Source organism: Penicillium roqueforti, assembly GCF_015533775.1.
Source record: "Penicillium roqueforti strain LCP96 04111 chromosome Unknown scaffold_02, whole genome shotgun sequence".
In the NCBI taxonomy this organism is placed as follows: Eukaryota; Fungi; Ascomycota; class Eurotiomycetes; order Eurotiales; family Aspergillaceae; genus Penicillium; species Penicillium roqueforti.
In genome coordinates this window covers 531,010-544,399 of record NW_024067566.1, presented here as the reverse complement: position 1 = coordinate 544,399, position 13,390 = coordinate 531,010, and the positions used below count along the sequence as shown (strand labels likewise).

General features: G+C 52.6%; 5 protein-coding genes across 5 annotated transcripts; 2 read left to right on the top strand and 3 right to left on the bottom strand.

Annotated features, from left to right (window-relative positions):
* Window positions 1-150: 150 nt before the first annotated feature.
* LCP9604111_1660 (nucleobase:cation symporter-2 family protein) lies at window positions 151-2,040 on the bottom strand (the record flags this gene model as incomplete). Its single annotated transcript, XM_039069051.1, has 4 exons — window positions 151-1,445; window positions 1,501-1,680; window positions 1,731-1,897; window positions 1,949-2,040. 4 exons carry the CDS (start codon window positions 2,038-2,040, stop codon window positions 151-153), a joined length of 1,734 nt encoding a protein of 577 aa, XP_038931787.1.
* Window positions 2,041-3,862: 1,822 nt separating this feature from the next.
* On the top strand, window positions 3,863-5,287 carry LCP9604111_1659 (stearoyl-CoA 9-desaturase sdeA; the record flags this gene model as incomplete). Its single annotated transcript, XM_039069049.1, has 2 exons — window positions 3,863-4,100; window positions 4,158-5,287. The coding sequence occupies 2 exons, from the start codon at window positions 3,863-3,865 to the stop codon at window positions 5,285-5,287; spliced, it is 1,368 nt and encodes a 455-aa protein (XP_038931786.1).
* Window positions 5,288-6,105: 818 nt separating this feature from the next.
* On the top strand, window positions 6,106-9,376 carry LCP9604111_1658 (M3 family metallopeptidase; the record flags this gene model as incomplete). The annotated part of the gene is made up of 5 exons (XM_039069048.1): window positions 6,106-8,057; window positions 8,119-8,307; window positions 8,479-8,626; window positions 8,699-8,780; window positions 8,865-9,376. The coding sequence occupies 5 exons, from the start codon at window positions 6,106-6,108 to the stop codon at window positions 9,374-9,376; spliced, it is 2,883 nt and encodes a 960-aa protein (XP_038931785.1).
* Window positions 9,377-9,600: 224 nt separating this feature from the next.
* LCP9604111_1657 (uncharacterized protein) lies at window positions 9,601-10,269 on the bottom strand (the record flags this gene model as incomplete). The annotated part of the gene is made up of 4 exons (XM_039069047.1): window positions 9,601-9,629; window positions 9,691-9,783; window positions 9,860-10,000; window positions 10,095-10,269. 4 exons carry the CDS (start codon window positions 10,267-10,269, stop codon window positions 9,601-9,603), a joined length of 438 nt encoding a protein of 145 aa, XP_038931784.1.
* A 380-nt stretch (window positions 10,270-10,649) lies between these two features.
* LCP9604111_1656 (putative C2H2 finger domain protein) lies at window positions 10,650-12,977 on the bottom strand (the record flags this gene model as incomplete). Its single annotated transcript, XM_039069046.1, has 1 exon — window positions 10,650-12,977. The coding sequence occupies one exon, from the start codon at window positions 12,975-12,977 to the stop codon at window positions 10,650-10,652; it is 2,328 nt and encodes a 775-aa protein (XP_038931783.1).
* Between the last annotated feature and the right edge of the window lie 413 nt (window positions 12,978-13,390).

The window sequence follows — 13,390 nt, the reverse complement described above, 5'->3', positions numbered from 1 at the left end:
TTGAGGGTTTATTGGTAGATACTGGAGAGGGTAGGAAAATATCAGGGGATATCAACGTAAAGTTGCATTGTAGGTATTAAATAACGCTAAAAAGGGCAATGATGGCCCCACAAACTCATTATATGACTGAACTATACAAGGCTCGCAAGATCAAGCCATTTTGGTAGTCGTCGACGACTGTTCAGGCATGTTGGTCTGTACCTGGGTCTCATTGGAGTCGGTCGACTCCAAGATGGCGGGGACATCATCAGGCTCCTCGGGAATGAAGAGGTTGAGGAAGATGCCGAGAAGCGCAGAGATAGCGAATCCGTTCTCCATGACCAGATCGACAGCATTGATCAGACCAGCGAGCGCATGGTTGTCACCGGAGTAGGTGAAGAAGTAAGTGAACCACGCCGGCAGGAGGGTGACACCCATTCCAATGGAGAAACTAGCCGTGAGGATGAAGCGATTGCGACGGGTGGGTTCGACAGATCCAATGATGCGCAGACCACTGACTGCCACGGAACTGAAGAGGAAAGCGGTCATGCCACCGAGCACGGGACTGGGGATTGCAACCAGCGCAGCGGCGAACTTGGAGAAAATTCCCATGATAACCAGGAAGAGACAGCAGCAGTAGCCGGCGGTGCGGTTGGCGCATTTCGTCAGCGCGATCACACCGTTGTTCTGCGCGAAGACAGACATAGGGCTAATCGTCATCAGACCGGCCAAGAGACAGGTGATACCATTGCCCAGGACACCACCTTGGATCCGGGAATCGAAGGTCTCGCCCTCGACCTGCAGTCGGGAGACATCGCACGTCGCCGTGATATCACCAATAGACTCCATCATGATAACGATGTATAGCGCGAGTAACGGCAGGATGAGCGGCGGGTACACCGACAGCGGGAACGTGTGGACCCAAGCGAAGGAAGCCACTGGTGCAGCAGCGATACCGGCGGACTCGAAGTAGTTGCATGCGGCAGCGACGATCGAGCCAACCAACAGGCCAACAATGACGGAGCAACTCTTGAGAATGGGAGGACCCCACCGCTCGCAGACGATGATCGTCACGAAGACTAGGAATCCAAGTCCGATGAACTGAGGGCTTCCCCAGGGGAGAGGGTGCGGGGCACTAGCGCTGGGACACAATGCGCGGGCGGAGGGGTCCGAACCACATGATGCGCCACCGGCCCAGTCCGTCATGGCGGACTTGATAAGCGAGGCACCGATCAGGAGGACAGTTGGGCCGGTGACGAGTGGGGGGAAGACGCGGGCGAGGATCTTGCTGCTCATGAAGGACATGCCGATTTCGAGGAGAGAGCAGAGACACGAGGTGCCGAGGAGGGCGCCATAACCTTTTGGACAGGGGAGCGGAGATCCATCTGGAGATGAAGGACAGTATCCCGATTTATACATCTGGGCGAAGGCGCCTTGAGCGACTGTGATTGTAGAGAAAGATGTACCTGTTTGAACAATTAGTATCAGAAGCGAGGATCTGAAGAATTGAGAAGCTCTTACCGACGACTGATAGCAATCCGGTTCCAATATAGTATTTTGTCCCCTTGATATGGAACCGGAACATCTGAACAGCACTCAACAGACCCGAGACGATCAACGAAGTCGAAACGAGGTACTGGTAGAGTTCATCCCCGAAGTTGGCACCGGCTGAGCCGCCGAGCAGAATGGGTGGTGAAATAACTGATGCTCTTAGTCTTTGCTTGTATATTGTAGGTGTCTCTGGGACTCACCACCAGCCAGCATAGCAAGCGCATGCTGCAACCCCAGAATCAATGCCAGAACGACTGGCACGCGATCTTCGAGACCGAAGAACGGGGCAGATTTGCGAGCTCGCTTTGTAAAAGGCAGTCGTGGGATGAAGAGGTATCCATAGTCGTACTCTCCTAGTAGGCCCTCTCTGTTGATTGTGAGTCAAGGCCCCTCCAGAACACATCATTTGAAGCCATACCGAGTAGTGAAGGTCTTGACCGTGTAGCGCAGTCTGTCGCTGATTGTGCGCTTGGGCGAATGATCGGGGCCGATTTGATCTGGACCGTCCATAGTGAATGTTCGATATAATGAATGTAGATATTGAACTATCCCACCGGGACAGAGGTTTTATATTTAAATTTCCAAAAAAAAAAAAATTATACACCCCGAGCTTCGGTAACTCTAAAATTCAAAATTCGGGGCGCTGACTAAGAACACATGGGATCCACCGTCCACCAAAGTGGAAGGGATAACCTGACAGGTTCTGTTATCGCACCGGCAGCCAGGCAATTAGAGACTGCACTTGGGGGACAATTAGCAAGAGCATCGCATAACCTGGTGGCCGCTTGTCTGGATCGCGTTAGGGCCCCTGCTTTATCTTGGGAGGCCAGCCAATCAGGGCCGAGTGGGGAAAGATAAGGATACAGGAAGGCCCATGGTTGTTCTGGTTAGCCCAAAGGGCCCGAGTTCCCCCATATTATGTGTTTCGGGATGGTCACGGCTGTGTATTTAGATGGAGAATGGGGCCAGTTGAGGGGATCTCATTGGTCAGGAGGGACATTGGCAGTTTGCCAGGTACGGGATACACGTATCCTGACACGAGGCCTTACTCTCCACAACCCGGATATCATCAAACGTTCTCTGCTATCTTCGTTTATCTAAGATCTGGCAGTCGGAGGGTGCCGTCCATAGTATACGAGGTGGAAGGCTCCGACCTTAGGAGTCAGACCTCACGTCGGCTTCCTGGTCGTTCTTATCAGACTGTTATGAGATACCGAGGGATATTCGAAACTATGTGGTGATATGTATCATATGAGATCAGATGTTGTGATTATCTCGATTTGTTCCTGTGGTCATACATGCACCTCATACCTCCGGAGTACATCGAGGTACCTACCCAGTATGTATACTTTGGCAGGAGGCTCGGATATCCCGCGTGTTCCAGAAAAGTATATCCCCACGGGCCACTGGCTGGTTTCATCGACTCTTCTTCTCTTTCAACAATGTTTAACTCAACGGGTGTCCATGACGATATACCAATTCTACACCAACACGACATCATTTTCGTTTAGCTTATGATTTCACGCTATATCCGCATTTTTGTTTAGCTTGTGATTGCACACTACATTCGATTTTCACCGTGGTATATATTTCCCTGTCACATCCTGCATACGCGTCGTCGGAACTTGATCTGATCGGCATCGAGAAGATGGGTGGCCAAGACATGACCAGAATTCGATCATTCAATAAGATTCGCCCAAGTACGCATCGCGATTCTCACACATTCTCTAACGTGCGATGACTTATTGTATGACGATTGCCAATTCTCTGCCTGAGGGAAGGAGGCGACCGGGGGAAAACCGTAGGTTAACTAGAAATGTAGCTCCATGCGGCGTCTTATTAATGTTACCTCTTGGTGAAACGTCATTGGATGAAAGCAGCATAATTCCTAGAAATCCCGAGGTTAAATATAACCGTTGGTGGACTTAACCTTCACCCGTGGCTCCCACTCTGCTGGGAGTAGCGCTGACATAAACATATTTGCCGTCGCGCGCTGATTGGCCATGACTGCCTGAGGCACCAAAGCGTTGGGGCTGGCTGGACCCAACATTCGCCAGAAAGCGATGAGGCACGCCACATCCGAGCAAAGGGTTGCGCAAAAGTCTCCCAGCGTAGGCTTTCAAGGCAATTCTTTTCTGTTTCGGGTTCCTTTTCGCCTCGGGATCTCGTGACGCTGGACATTTGCTTTCATTTGATTCGTCTTTCAGCCCTATTCCTCCCACATACGTTGGCGATCAAGACCCAGGCTCCCCAACGTTGGTCCCAAGTGGGCCCTAGTATAAAAAACCCTTTGGTCCTCCTGGATTGAAATCCAACCTTCTACACATCAACCATGTCGTCCAAGCTGGATGCTTCACGCCCTCGGGCGGCTGACACCAAGAAGGTGCACATTGCTGATACCCAGATGACTCGCCAGAACTGGTACAAGCACGTCAACTGGCTCAACGTTACTTTCATCATCGGCGTTCCCCTCACGGGCTGCATCCAGGCGTTCTTCGTGCCTCTGCAGCTGAAGACTGCTATTTGGGCTGTCATCTATTACTTCTTCACTGGACTGGGAATCACAGCTGGTAAGTAGTTCAGAATTAGAAGTATACTCCTTTGACTCGAGCTGACTCCGTTCTCAGGATACCATCGTCTCTGGGCTCACTGCTCCTATTCCGCCACCTTGCCCCTGCGTATCTGGCTCGCTCTGGTCGGCGGCGGTGCCGTCGAAGGTTCCATCCGTTGGTGGGCTCGGGACCACCGTGCTCACCACCGTTACACCGACACCGACAAGGACCCTTACTCCGTGCGTAAGGGTTTGCTGTACTCGCACCTGGGATGGATGGTCATGAAGCAGAACCCCAAGCGAATTGGCCGCACTGATATCACCGATCTGAACGAAGACCCCGTCGTTGTCTGGCAACACCGCAACTACATCAAGGTCGTGCTCACCATGGGTCTCATCGTCCCCATGCTGGTCGCTGGTCTCGGCTGGGGTGACTGGTATGGCGGATTCGTGTACGCCGGTATTCTGCGTATCTTCTTCGTGCAACAGGCTACCTTCTGCGTCAACTCCCTGGCCCACTGGCTCGGCGACCAGCCCTTCGACGACCGCAACTCCCCCCGTGATCACATTATCACCGCCCTGGTCACCCTCGGCGAGGGCTACCACAACTTCCACCACGAGTTCCCCTCCGACTACCGTAACGCCATCGAATGGCACCAGTACGACCCCACCAAGTGGACCATTTGGATCTGCAAGCAGCTCGGCCTGGCCTACGACTTGAAGCAGTTCCGCTCCAACGAAATCGAGAAGGGCCGCGTCCAGCAGTTGCAGAAGAAGATCGACCAGAAGCGCGCCAAGCTCGACTGGGGTACTCCCCTGGACCAGCTTCCCGTCATGGAATGGGAGGACTATGTCGAGCAGACCAAGAACGGCCGTGGCCTCATCTCTATTGCCGGAGTTGTTCACGACGTAACCGATTTCATCAAGGACCACCCCGGTGGCAAGGCGATGATCAAGTCCGGCCTTGGCAAGGACGCCACAGCCATGTTCAACGGTGGTGTTTACTACCACTCCAACGGTGCTCACAACTTGCTTTCCACCATGCGTGTCGGAGTCATCCGTGGCGGCGGTGAGGTTGAGATTTGGAAGCGCGCTCAGAAGGAGAACTCCGAATATGTGCGCGACGAGACAGGCCAGCGGATCATCCGGGCCGGCCAACAGGTCACTAAGATGCCTGAGCCAATCCCCACTGCCGATGCAGCTTAAACTGAACTTGATGACAATTTTTTTTGCATTTGTGGGTTGGTCGGAGTTGGCGTTTTCTTTCCATTTCTTTCTTCGTTCATCAAAAGCGACCTGTGACGCACTTCATAGATAATCATGAATTAGAAACGAATTTTCATTCCTATATGAACATATTCATTTGGATCATTTTGACTTGAAATATTTATTATGTTGTAAACTGAGGGGAGCTGTAGGTTGGAGCGAGCGAAGTGCGGGGCGGTGCTTTTCACATGTCACTTCTGCGTACGGGATACTCCGGACGCCTATTATTATTATGTTGGGATATCTGATCTACGGGGTAGTCGACATTGTCTTGACACCTGGCAAAAGCCCCATCCTCCACTTTAGAAGTAACATGGCAGAATACGTGGTTTCCTTAACTTTCTACTTATTCTAGCTCCAAGGTTAGAAATAACCTATACATTAGTAAGTTATGACATCACCTAGTTAACTAGTTATTTAGCTTTGCAAATAAACTGTTTTACCCCATATGCAATAACTAAACTATTGGTAGTATATAGAGTAATTCAAGGACGTGCAGAAACAAATGCCAAGAAGTGTAGATATCTGTCCCCGCAATCACCAGCTTCAGATCACCTGACAGCTGCATATCTCCAAGTGTCCTTCCCCCACCGCATTCAAACCCGCCCATCATTGCTTTCACCGCTCGTTTTCATCTCCTCATCGTCATCCTCGCCATCCTCATCGTGGCGCCCTTCCTCCGTCTCCCCGCCCGCTTCTCATACGCGCTGGGCCACTTACGTACCAACGTACCAATACGACTCTTGACGACCTCCAGCATGGCCCCCGCTCACCTCCGGAAGCCACCCCAGGCCCCGCCTGTCTTTACCGCAACCCCGCAGTCACTTCTAGCTGATGCCGAGCGCTTGATCAAGAGCTCGCGAGCCATTCAGGACAAGGTGGTGGCGGAGGTCAAGCCCGAGGCCGCAACCTTTGCCAAGGTTGTCCTTCCTCTCGCCCAAGATGACAACCAGATGGGACTAGAGTCACACATCCTGGGCTTCTACCAGGCTGTATCAACAGACTCGAAGCTGCGAGATGCTTCTTCCAAGGCCGAAGAGCTGATGGATGAGTTCTTTATTGAGGCGGTCATGCGTGAGGATGTCTTCAATTTGGTCGATGCCGTACTGCGCCGCAACGAGATTCTCGATCCGGAGTCACGCCGTCTATTGGAGAAGGAACACAAGGACTTCATCCGTAATGGACTCGGCCTGCCCGATGGCCCTCATCGGCTCCGCTTCAAGGAGATCAAGAAGCGGCTGAGCCAGCTGAGCATTGAATTCCAGAAGAACCTGAACGAGGAGAACGGCGGCATTTGGTTTACCCCGGAGCAGCTGGCTGGTGTGCCCAAGGACCTTCTGGACGGCCTGAAGAAGGGCGAGGACGAGAACGCCGGCAAGCTCTGGCTGTCGTTCAAGTACCCCGACCTCTTCCCCACCATGAAATATGCCAGCGACCCCGAGACTCGCCGGCAAGTCATGATCGCCAATGAGAACAAGTGCAACCAGAATGTGCCGCTATTCCGGGAATCCATTATACTCCGTGATGAGGCGGCTCGTCTGATCGGCTATCCCAACCACGCTGCCTTTCGTATCGAGGACAAGATGGCCAAGACCCCAGAGACCGTTAACAAGTTTTTGGGTGATCTTCGGGACAGACTGACCGCTGGCGGGAAGAAGGAGATACAGAAGTTGCTGGATTTGAAGAACGCCACGGACCCCAATGCTGATGGCCGCTACTACCTGTGGGACCACCGATTCTATGACCGTCTCATGCTAGAAAAGGACTACTCGCTAGACCACCAGCTTATTGCTGAGTGGTTCCCCTTGCAGACAACCATTCAAGGTATGCTGAAGATTTTCGAAGAGCTGTTCGGTCTGGAGTTTGTTGAGATCATTGGTGAGGACCGGGCAGCCATTGCCCCCACTGGCCAGGGCAATGACATTGTCTGGCACGAGGATGTCCAAGTATTCAGTGTGTGGAACGATGAGGACGCGGGCAGTGGGTTCGTTGGATACCTGTACCTGGACCTGTTCCCTCGCGAGGGCAAATATGGCCATGCAGCCAACTTCAACCTGCAGCCGGGCTTCATTAATAAGGATGGTACCCGCCGATTCCCTGCCACCGCATTGGTGTGCAACTTCACCAAGCCCCAGCCCAAGAAGCCTAGTCTGCTGAAGCACGACGAGGTCGTGACCCTCTTCCACGAACTCGGCCACGGCATCCACGACCTGGTGTCCCGAACCATCTACTCCCGCTTCCACGGTACCAGCACAGTGCGCGACTTTGTCGAGGCACCCAGCCAGATGCTGGAGAACTGGTGCTGGGAACCCTCGCAGCTGCGCTCTCTGAGCCGACACTACTCCACCCTCTCCCCAGAGTACCTTGCTAGCTGGAAGGAGGCTCAGGGCGAAGCTGCCACCAGCCAGCCGTCAGAGCGCATCCCGGACGATGTCATTGCCAACCTGATTCGCACCAAGCACGTCAACGACTCCCTATTCAACCTGCGCCAGCTGCACTTCGGCATCTTTGACATGACCGTCCACGAGCCCAAGACCCACGCCGACATTGAGGCTCTTCCTCTGTCTGCGACATACAACCGTCTCCGCCATGAGATTACCCAGATGGACGGACCGGAAGTACAGGGCGCTGGCGACGAGTGGGGCCACGGCGAGGCGACCTTTGGACATTTGATCGGAGGTTACGACGCTGGATACTACGGATACCTGAGGTAAGTTATAAGTTTGTGTGATTGGTTTCAATGTTCGAATACTGATGATTTCGCTCTGCAGCTCCCAAGTTTACTCCACCGACATGTTCTACACCGTCTTCAAGGACGATCCCATGAACAAGGCTGCTGGCCGTCGCTACCGCTACCAGGTTCTAGAGAAGGGTGGTAGCCAGGATGAGATGAAGACTCTGACCGAGTTCTTAGGCCGTGCGCCTCGGACCGATGCATTCTACAAGGATTTGGGACTGGCGTAAAGTGGTGCGTAGCATTTACAGCCATCGGGGCTTATGAACGGCTATAAACTATACCTATTAAATTATATAGAGCTATCCGAATGCGTATCTTGTGCTCATGAATAACGAGCAGCATGCCAATAACTCCTCTACTTGAACTGTCTATATCGTAGCTAACAAGTTCCAAGGTTAGCTGTAGATACCGATAAGCGCACCGCCTTGCCATTCTGCAATTCTCCGCAACTCAACAGCTCTTTTTCTAGATCGTCTCATTTTAGAACTTCAGCATACAAGACAACACAGAGTCTCGGATTAAACAAGTGTATCCAATCACCGGTAAGTACCTACTAAGCCAGCAGAAAGATATTTCCTCATGAACCCCGCGCAAAAGACTAACCAAGACCCCAGCTCTGCATCACCAACATAAGAGATCAATCTGCCTCCGCGCAGCAGCTCCAAATTCCCGACTCCTATCAGTTCAAAAGCGCGAGTCAATAACCAATTCCAAAAATGACCGACCACCGTCTCCCAATCCAAACCCAACATTGCCGCTTCTGCAACCACCTCCTGCTAGCAACAACCCGCAACATAAGCACCCTACCGCGGCGCGGCGGCGAAGGAAAAGACAAAGCGCTGATTCTGCCCCTCGAGCGCAAGAGCTCAACAGACGCAGACGCAGATGCGGATATAGAAGCCGACCTCGAAGAAGAAGCCAGGACCACAGAAACAGAACCGTCATCGCGCAAGACAAGAGCAAGGCATGTCTCTAACCACACGACGCTTCTGCTGGCTACTACGATCCCGGACCGGCGGGCGACGATTATCCGGCGCGAAGACGGGATCGAGAAGAGGATTCTGTTGAGGTGTGGGCGGTGCAAGGTTGTTGTGGGGTATTATTTGGATCGGTTGCATTGGGCGTCTACTGGGGATCGAGAGAGGGAGAGGGGAGGGGCGCGGGATGGGGAGGAGGAGGGGGAGGAGGAGCGGCCGCCGGCTGTTTATCTTCTTCCTGGGGCTGTGGTGGAGACGGAGAAGTTGGGGGGTGAGGGGGTTGGGGAGAGGGAGTGGAGGGAGTGGGTTGTTTAGATGGGAGTGGAGTTTATAGAGGTGCGATCAATCTAGCAGATGCAGATGTAGATTAGATCTATATCTATATCTATGCGCTACGCGCTACGGAAGGCGATACCCCGGAGCAGCATAATACAGTGTATTTGATAATAAAAACATACAAGACGAAGGTTCCAACGCGCCGAATTTCAATCCACCAAGGCAAAGCCATTTCCATATCGAACGTTAATCATATCGGGGTATTAGTTGGCGAGGATAGTACGAACAAGATCTGGAGAGAGTTAGCAGATGCAATATAGCACATAGCCCACTCTAGGCGCAGCGAAACATACCCGTGTAGTTAATCTCGCCCGAGCTAGTGTCAACAGCCTTGAGCAGCTCATCGACTTCATCGTCAGACATCTTCTCGCCAAGATTTGTGAGAACTGCAAGCGTGGAATGTCAGCAATATCCTTTCGACCAACCAAACCGAATTGCCTGGGACAAAAACAGAAAACATACTGTATCGCAACTGTCCGACACCAATAAACCCGGTCATATCCTTATCAAAGACCTGGAATCCACGACAGTACTCCTCCGGCTCGCCGGGCTCACGGAAACCGCCAGGGCGGTTGAGGACTTTCAGGAACGAGTCGAAATCAACTGCAGCGAACGAGAGAGTTAGCCAGGAATTCCTTTTTCATAGTCAGACGCGATCGCGTCCAACTAATACATAAATCAAAGAATAAAAACATACAGTCGCCGCCAACGGACTTCTCCAAGTCGCTAATCTCAGCCAGCGTAGGATTCTGCCCGCAAGCGCGGAGCAGGTCACCGAGGAGGTCACCAGCGACACGGCCAGTGCCACGGCGATCGAACAGCGAGAACGCTTCCTTGTAGTTTGTGGATGCCTGATCGATTTTATTAGCCATGATGAAGATGGAAGAGAGAGCTGGCAATGCCTTGTTGACACAGTTGTTGATGAGGGGGAGGAAATCCGGGGGGCGAGCGGTTACATGGGCGGGAAGGGGTTGCGGTTGGACCGCTTGAATAGGAAGTCTATCAACAGTGAGGAATTTGGGAACTTACCATTTTGGTTGGATAGTTTGCGAAATTGGAGATTGGAGATTGGAAACAAAAATGCGGATTGGGAGGTGAAGGTCGAGGGGGGGAACTAGGTGTGGGATCGGCGGTGGTTGTTAGGGCAACCGCTACAGGGGGGCGTATTTAGGGGGTTGTATACTTCTATTGCTGGCCAGATCATGGAATAATAGAAACGTCATCTCTTGGTATATAAACACATTCATACATGCTACGACTGCAGCTTTGCGATGCAGCTGTCCAGCAGCCGCGCCGCTTCTCCCAGTAACTCCCATCGCGGTTTGGCAAAGGAGTCTCGGAGAATCATTAGCAGGCCGAGACACCCATTGCGCCCGGTCATGGCCTCTAATTCGTTGGGTTCCTGGATTTCTCCCACGCGATGCAGAAATTCCTGCATGTCGCGCTCTCGGTCCGCTAACGTCAGGAGGGTAGGGGAAGGACGCAAGGGGCCGTCCAGTGCAAACCCGTAGGTCCACACCACCAGAGCTGCGAAATACATGACCCACGGCCGGTTTAACACGTAGTCATCGCGCGCAGCATACTCCCCAGGGTGTGTAGCCGGGTCTAAGAAACAGGCAGATAGGTATTTGAGCGCGAAGAACGTGGCATCCCGCGCTGAAGCCTTTCTCGCCCATTTCTCGGTCTTTTCCCGTGCAGCAAAGTAGTCACGCGCTGTGATAGACCGGCCCATCAACCGGCCAGCACCTGCGAAGATCTGCAGATCGGCTATATCGACATGGGAGCCCATATGGGCCAGCCCGTGCAGCACGTTGCGCGACTCCGATGTGGTCGACGGTCCCAGGGCTTCGTCGAAGTCGCGGCGCCAGTTATCGAATGCCCGAAGGAGTGCTGAGCGCCATTTATCTCGTCCGCCGAGAGTCTGGCCCACACCGAGCGAGCTAATCTGCAGGTCTCGCTGGTTTAGATGCCAGCAGACACTCAGCAAGCCCGACATGATAATAATTCGTCCAAACGAGTTGGTCCGGACGGGCTGGCCATTGAGTGTGCGCTTGAGGCCGTCGAGGAACATAATTGGTCGCACACCGTGCGACTGCAGACTGGATTGTACACGAGCGACCTCGGCGGCGCTTGTCGCAGCCCACAGCGCCTCGTCACAGGGCAATGGCAGCCGTAGTTCGTGGGCCACCATTTTGGCCGAGTGACCGAACATTATGGCATGCGTTGAATCTAACAAAAAGGCGGCGAATGCCACCCGCCGAGTCGCTTCGGCCTTGATCCAGGCTGACCATGACTCGTCTTCTTCTTTGGTTTCTGGGGTAGCAAATGAAGAACTACCGATGAGCGAACTGCCTCGGCGCATAAGCGTGAGTGTCGTGTCGTGGTGAATATGTGCGCGTTCGTGTAATGCGCGTGTAGAGAAGAGCTTCTCGTAAACTTCCAGTAGTAACAGGGACTGGAACACCCAAAGCTTCGCCGGCGGCCGAAAGTCCGCATCCATGAAGATTTCCCAACGCAAATGCCAGGCAATGAAGCAAGCCAATTCAGCCGCTGCTTCAATAGCAGACTGGCCATGAATCTTATCCAATGTCGCCGCGCCAATTGCCATGATCGCTAGTAGTAATAGGTTCGGGGTACGATCGGCACTGAATGTCGGCTGGTGCAATATTGGGAGTTGTGCATGGAAGTGAAACCAATACGATCCAATGTACGTCTGCATCATGCGTAAGCTCAAGGCATGTCGGTCGTTATTCAAATCCCCGTCCATCAGCGCATCTTTGCGTTTAGTGCCTGACGCATACGCCGATTCATTGAATCGTGTTGACATCAAGTGCAGCAACTCCTGACGCTTTCCTTCTGATATGAGAGCCGGCGGTGCTCCCGAGTCCAGAATACTCGTCACGCTCATGGGATGTTGTGGAATCACTGAGCAAAAGTTGTCGTCGTTATATACAGCCTCGTTGATGTAGAACTGATTCTGAGCAAGTGGTACCATCCCGTAGCCCAACGGCGCGAGTGGCTCGCTGAATAGCCATGCCGCAAAATCGTCTGCCATGGCGAATGGTGATCGGTTATAGGTTTCCCCGCCGAAAATCGGGTAGGATATGGAGTCAAGGTCGATAAGATCCTCAGTATGGGGCAGTACCGCCTGAAAATCCGAATATTGGTCCACTGGTATCTCATTGCTATCCACTCCGGTGGTGAGGGGGTATGTTGTCACCGGAGGTTTGGGATCCTCCGAGCCAACGAAGTATTCGGGCGCGGTGATAGCAGGCGAAGAAGGCGAGGAGGTTTTGGTGCCATTTTCGGCGAAACTATCACGTTTCTGGAGCTGGGAACCGCTGGTGGTGTGACGTTCACGATGGCGCGTGCAGAGGTCCTGTCGCACGAAGGATCGGTAACAGTTGGGAAAGTCGCAGCGATAGATTTGTTTCGGGGCATGATTGAGAGCATGGCGACTCAGGTGTTCGGCGCGAGAATAACTCTTCCCACAGCCTTCAAATGTGCATTCGAACTTACGATCGGAGAGAACTTTGCGACTGCGTCGCCGTCTCTTGGAGGGTTGACCGTCGTTCTCCATATTTCATGCCATGACACGATGATCACTGGAAGGTGGAGTCAAAAAAGAATGTCTGAGCACCAAAGGAAGGACCAATGGTTAGGGAGCAGAAATGAGTCACAGAATGAAGCGCAAGTGGGAGTTCAAACGGGTTGTCCGGGGGAAGTGCGGAGATATCGGTGGGGTGGTGTGGATATGACTTTATTGGTGAGAGATAGTCGGAGTGTATGTGTTGTAGGTTGTGTATATATAGCATTGCAAGGAATATAGTCTATTCTTCTCTAAATATATACTACTAGTAGTGATATGTAGAATGAATATACATGTAGATCCCTTCTACTCTACGCCTAAGATATATATACGGATTATGCCAATCGAATATTGATGCTCAATAGATTCATAACTCATGATCATGATCAAATGCCCACACACAG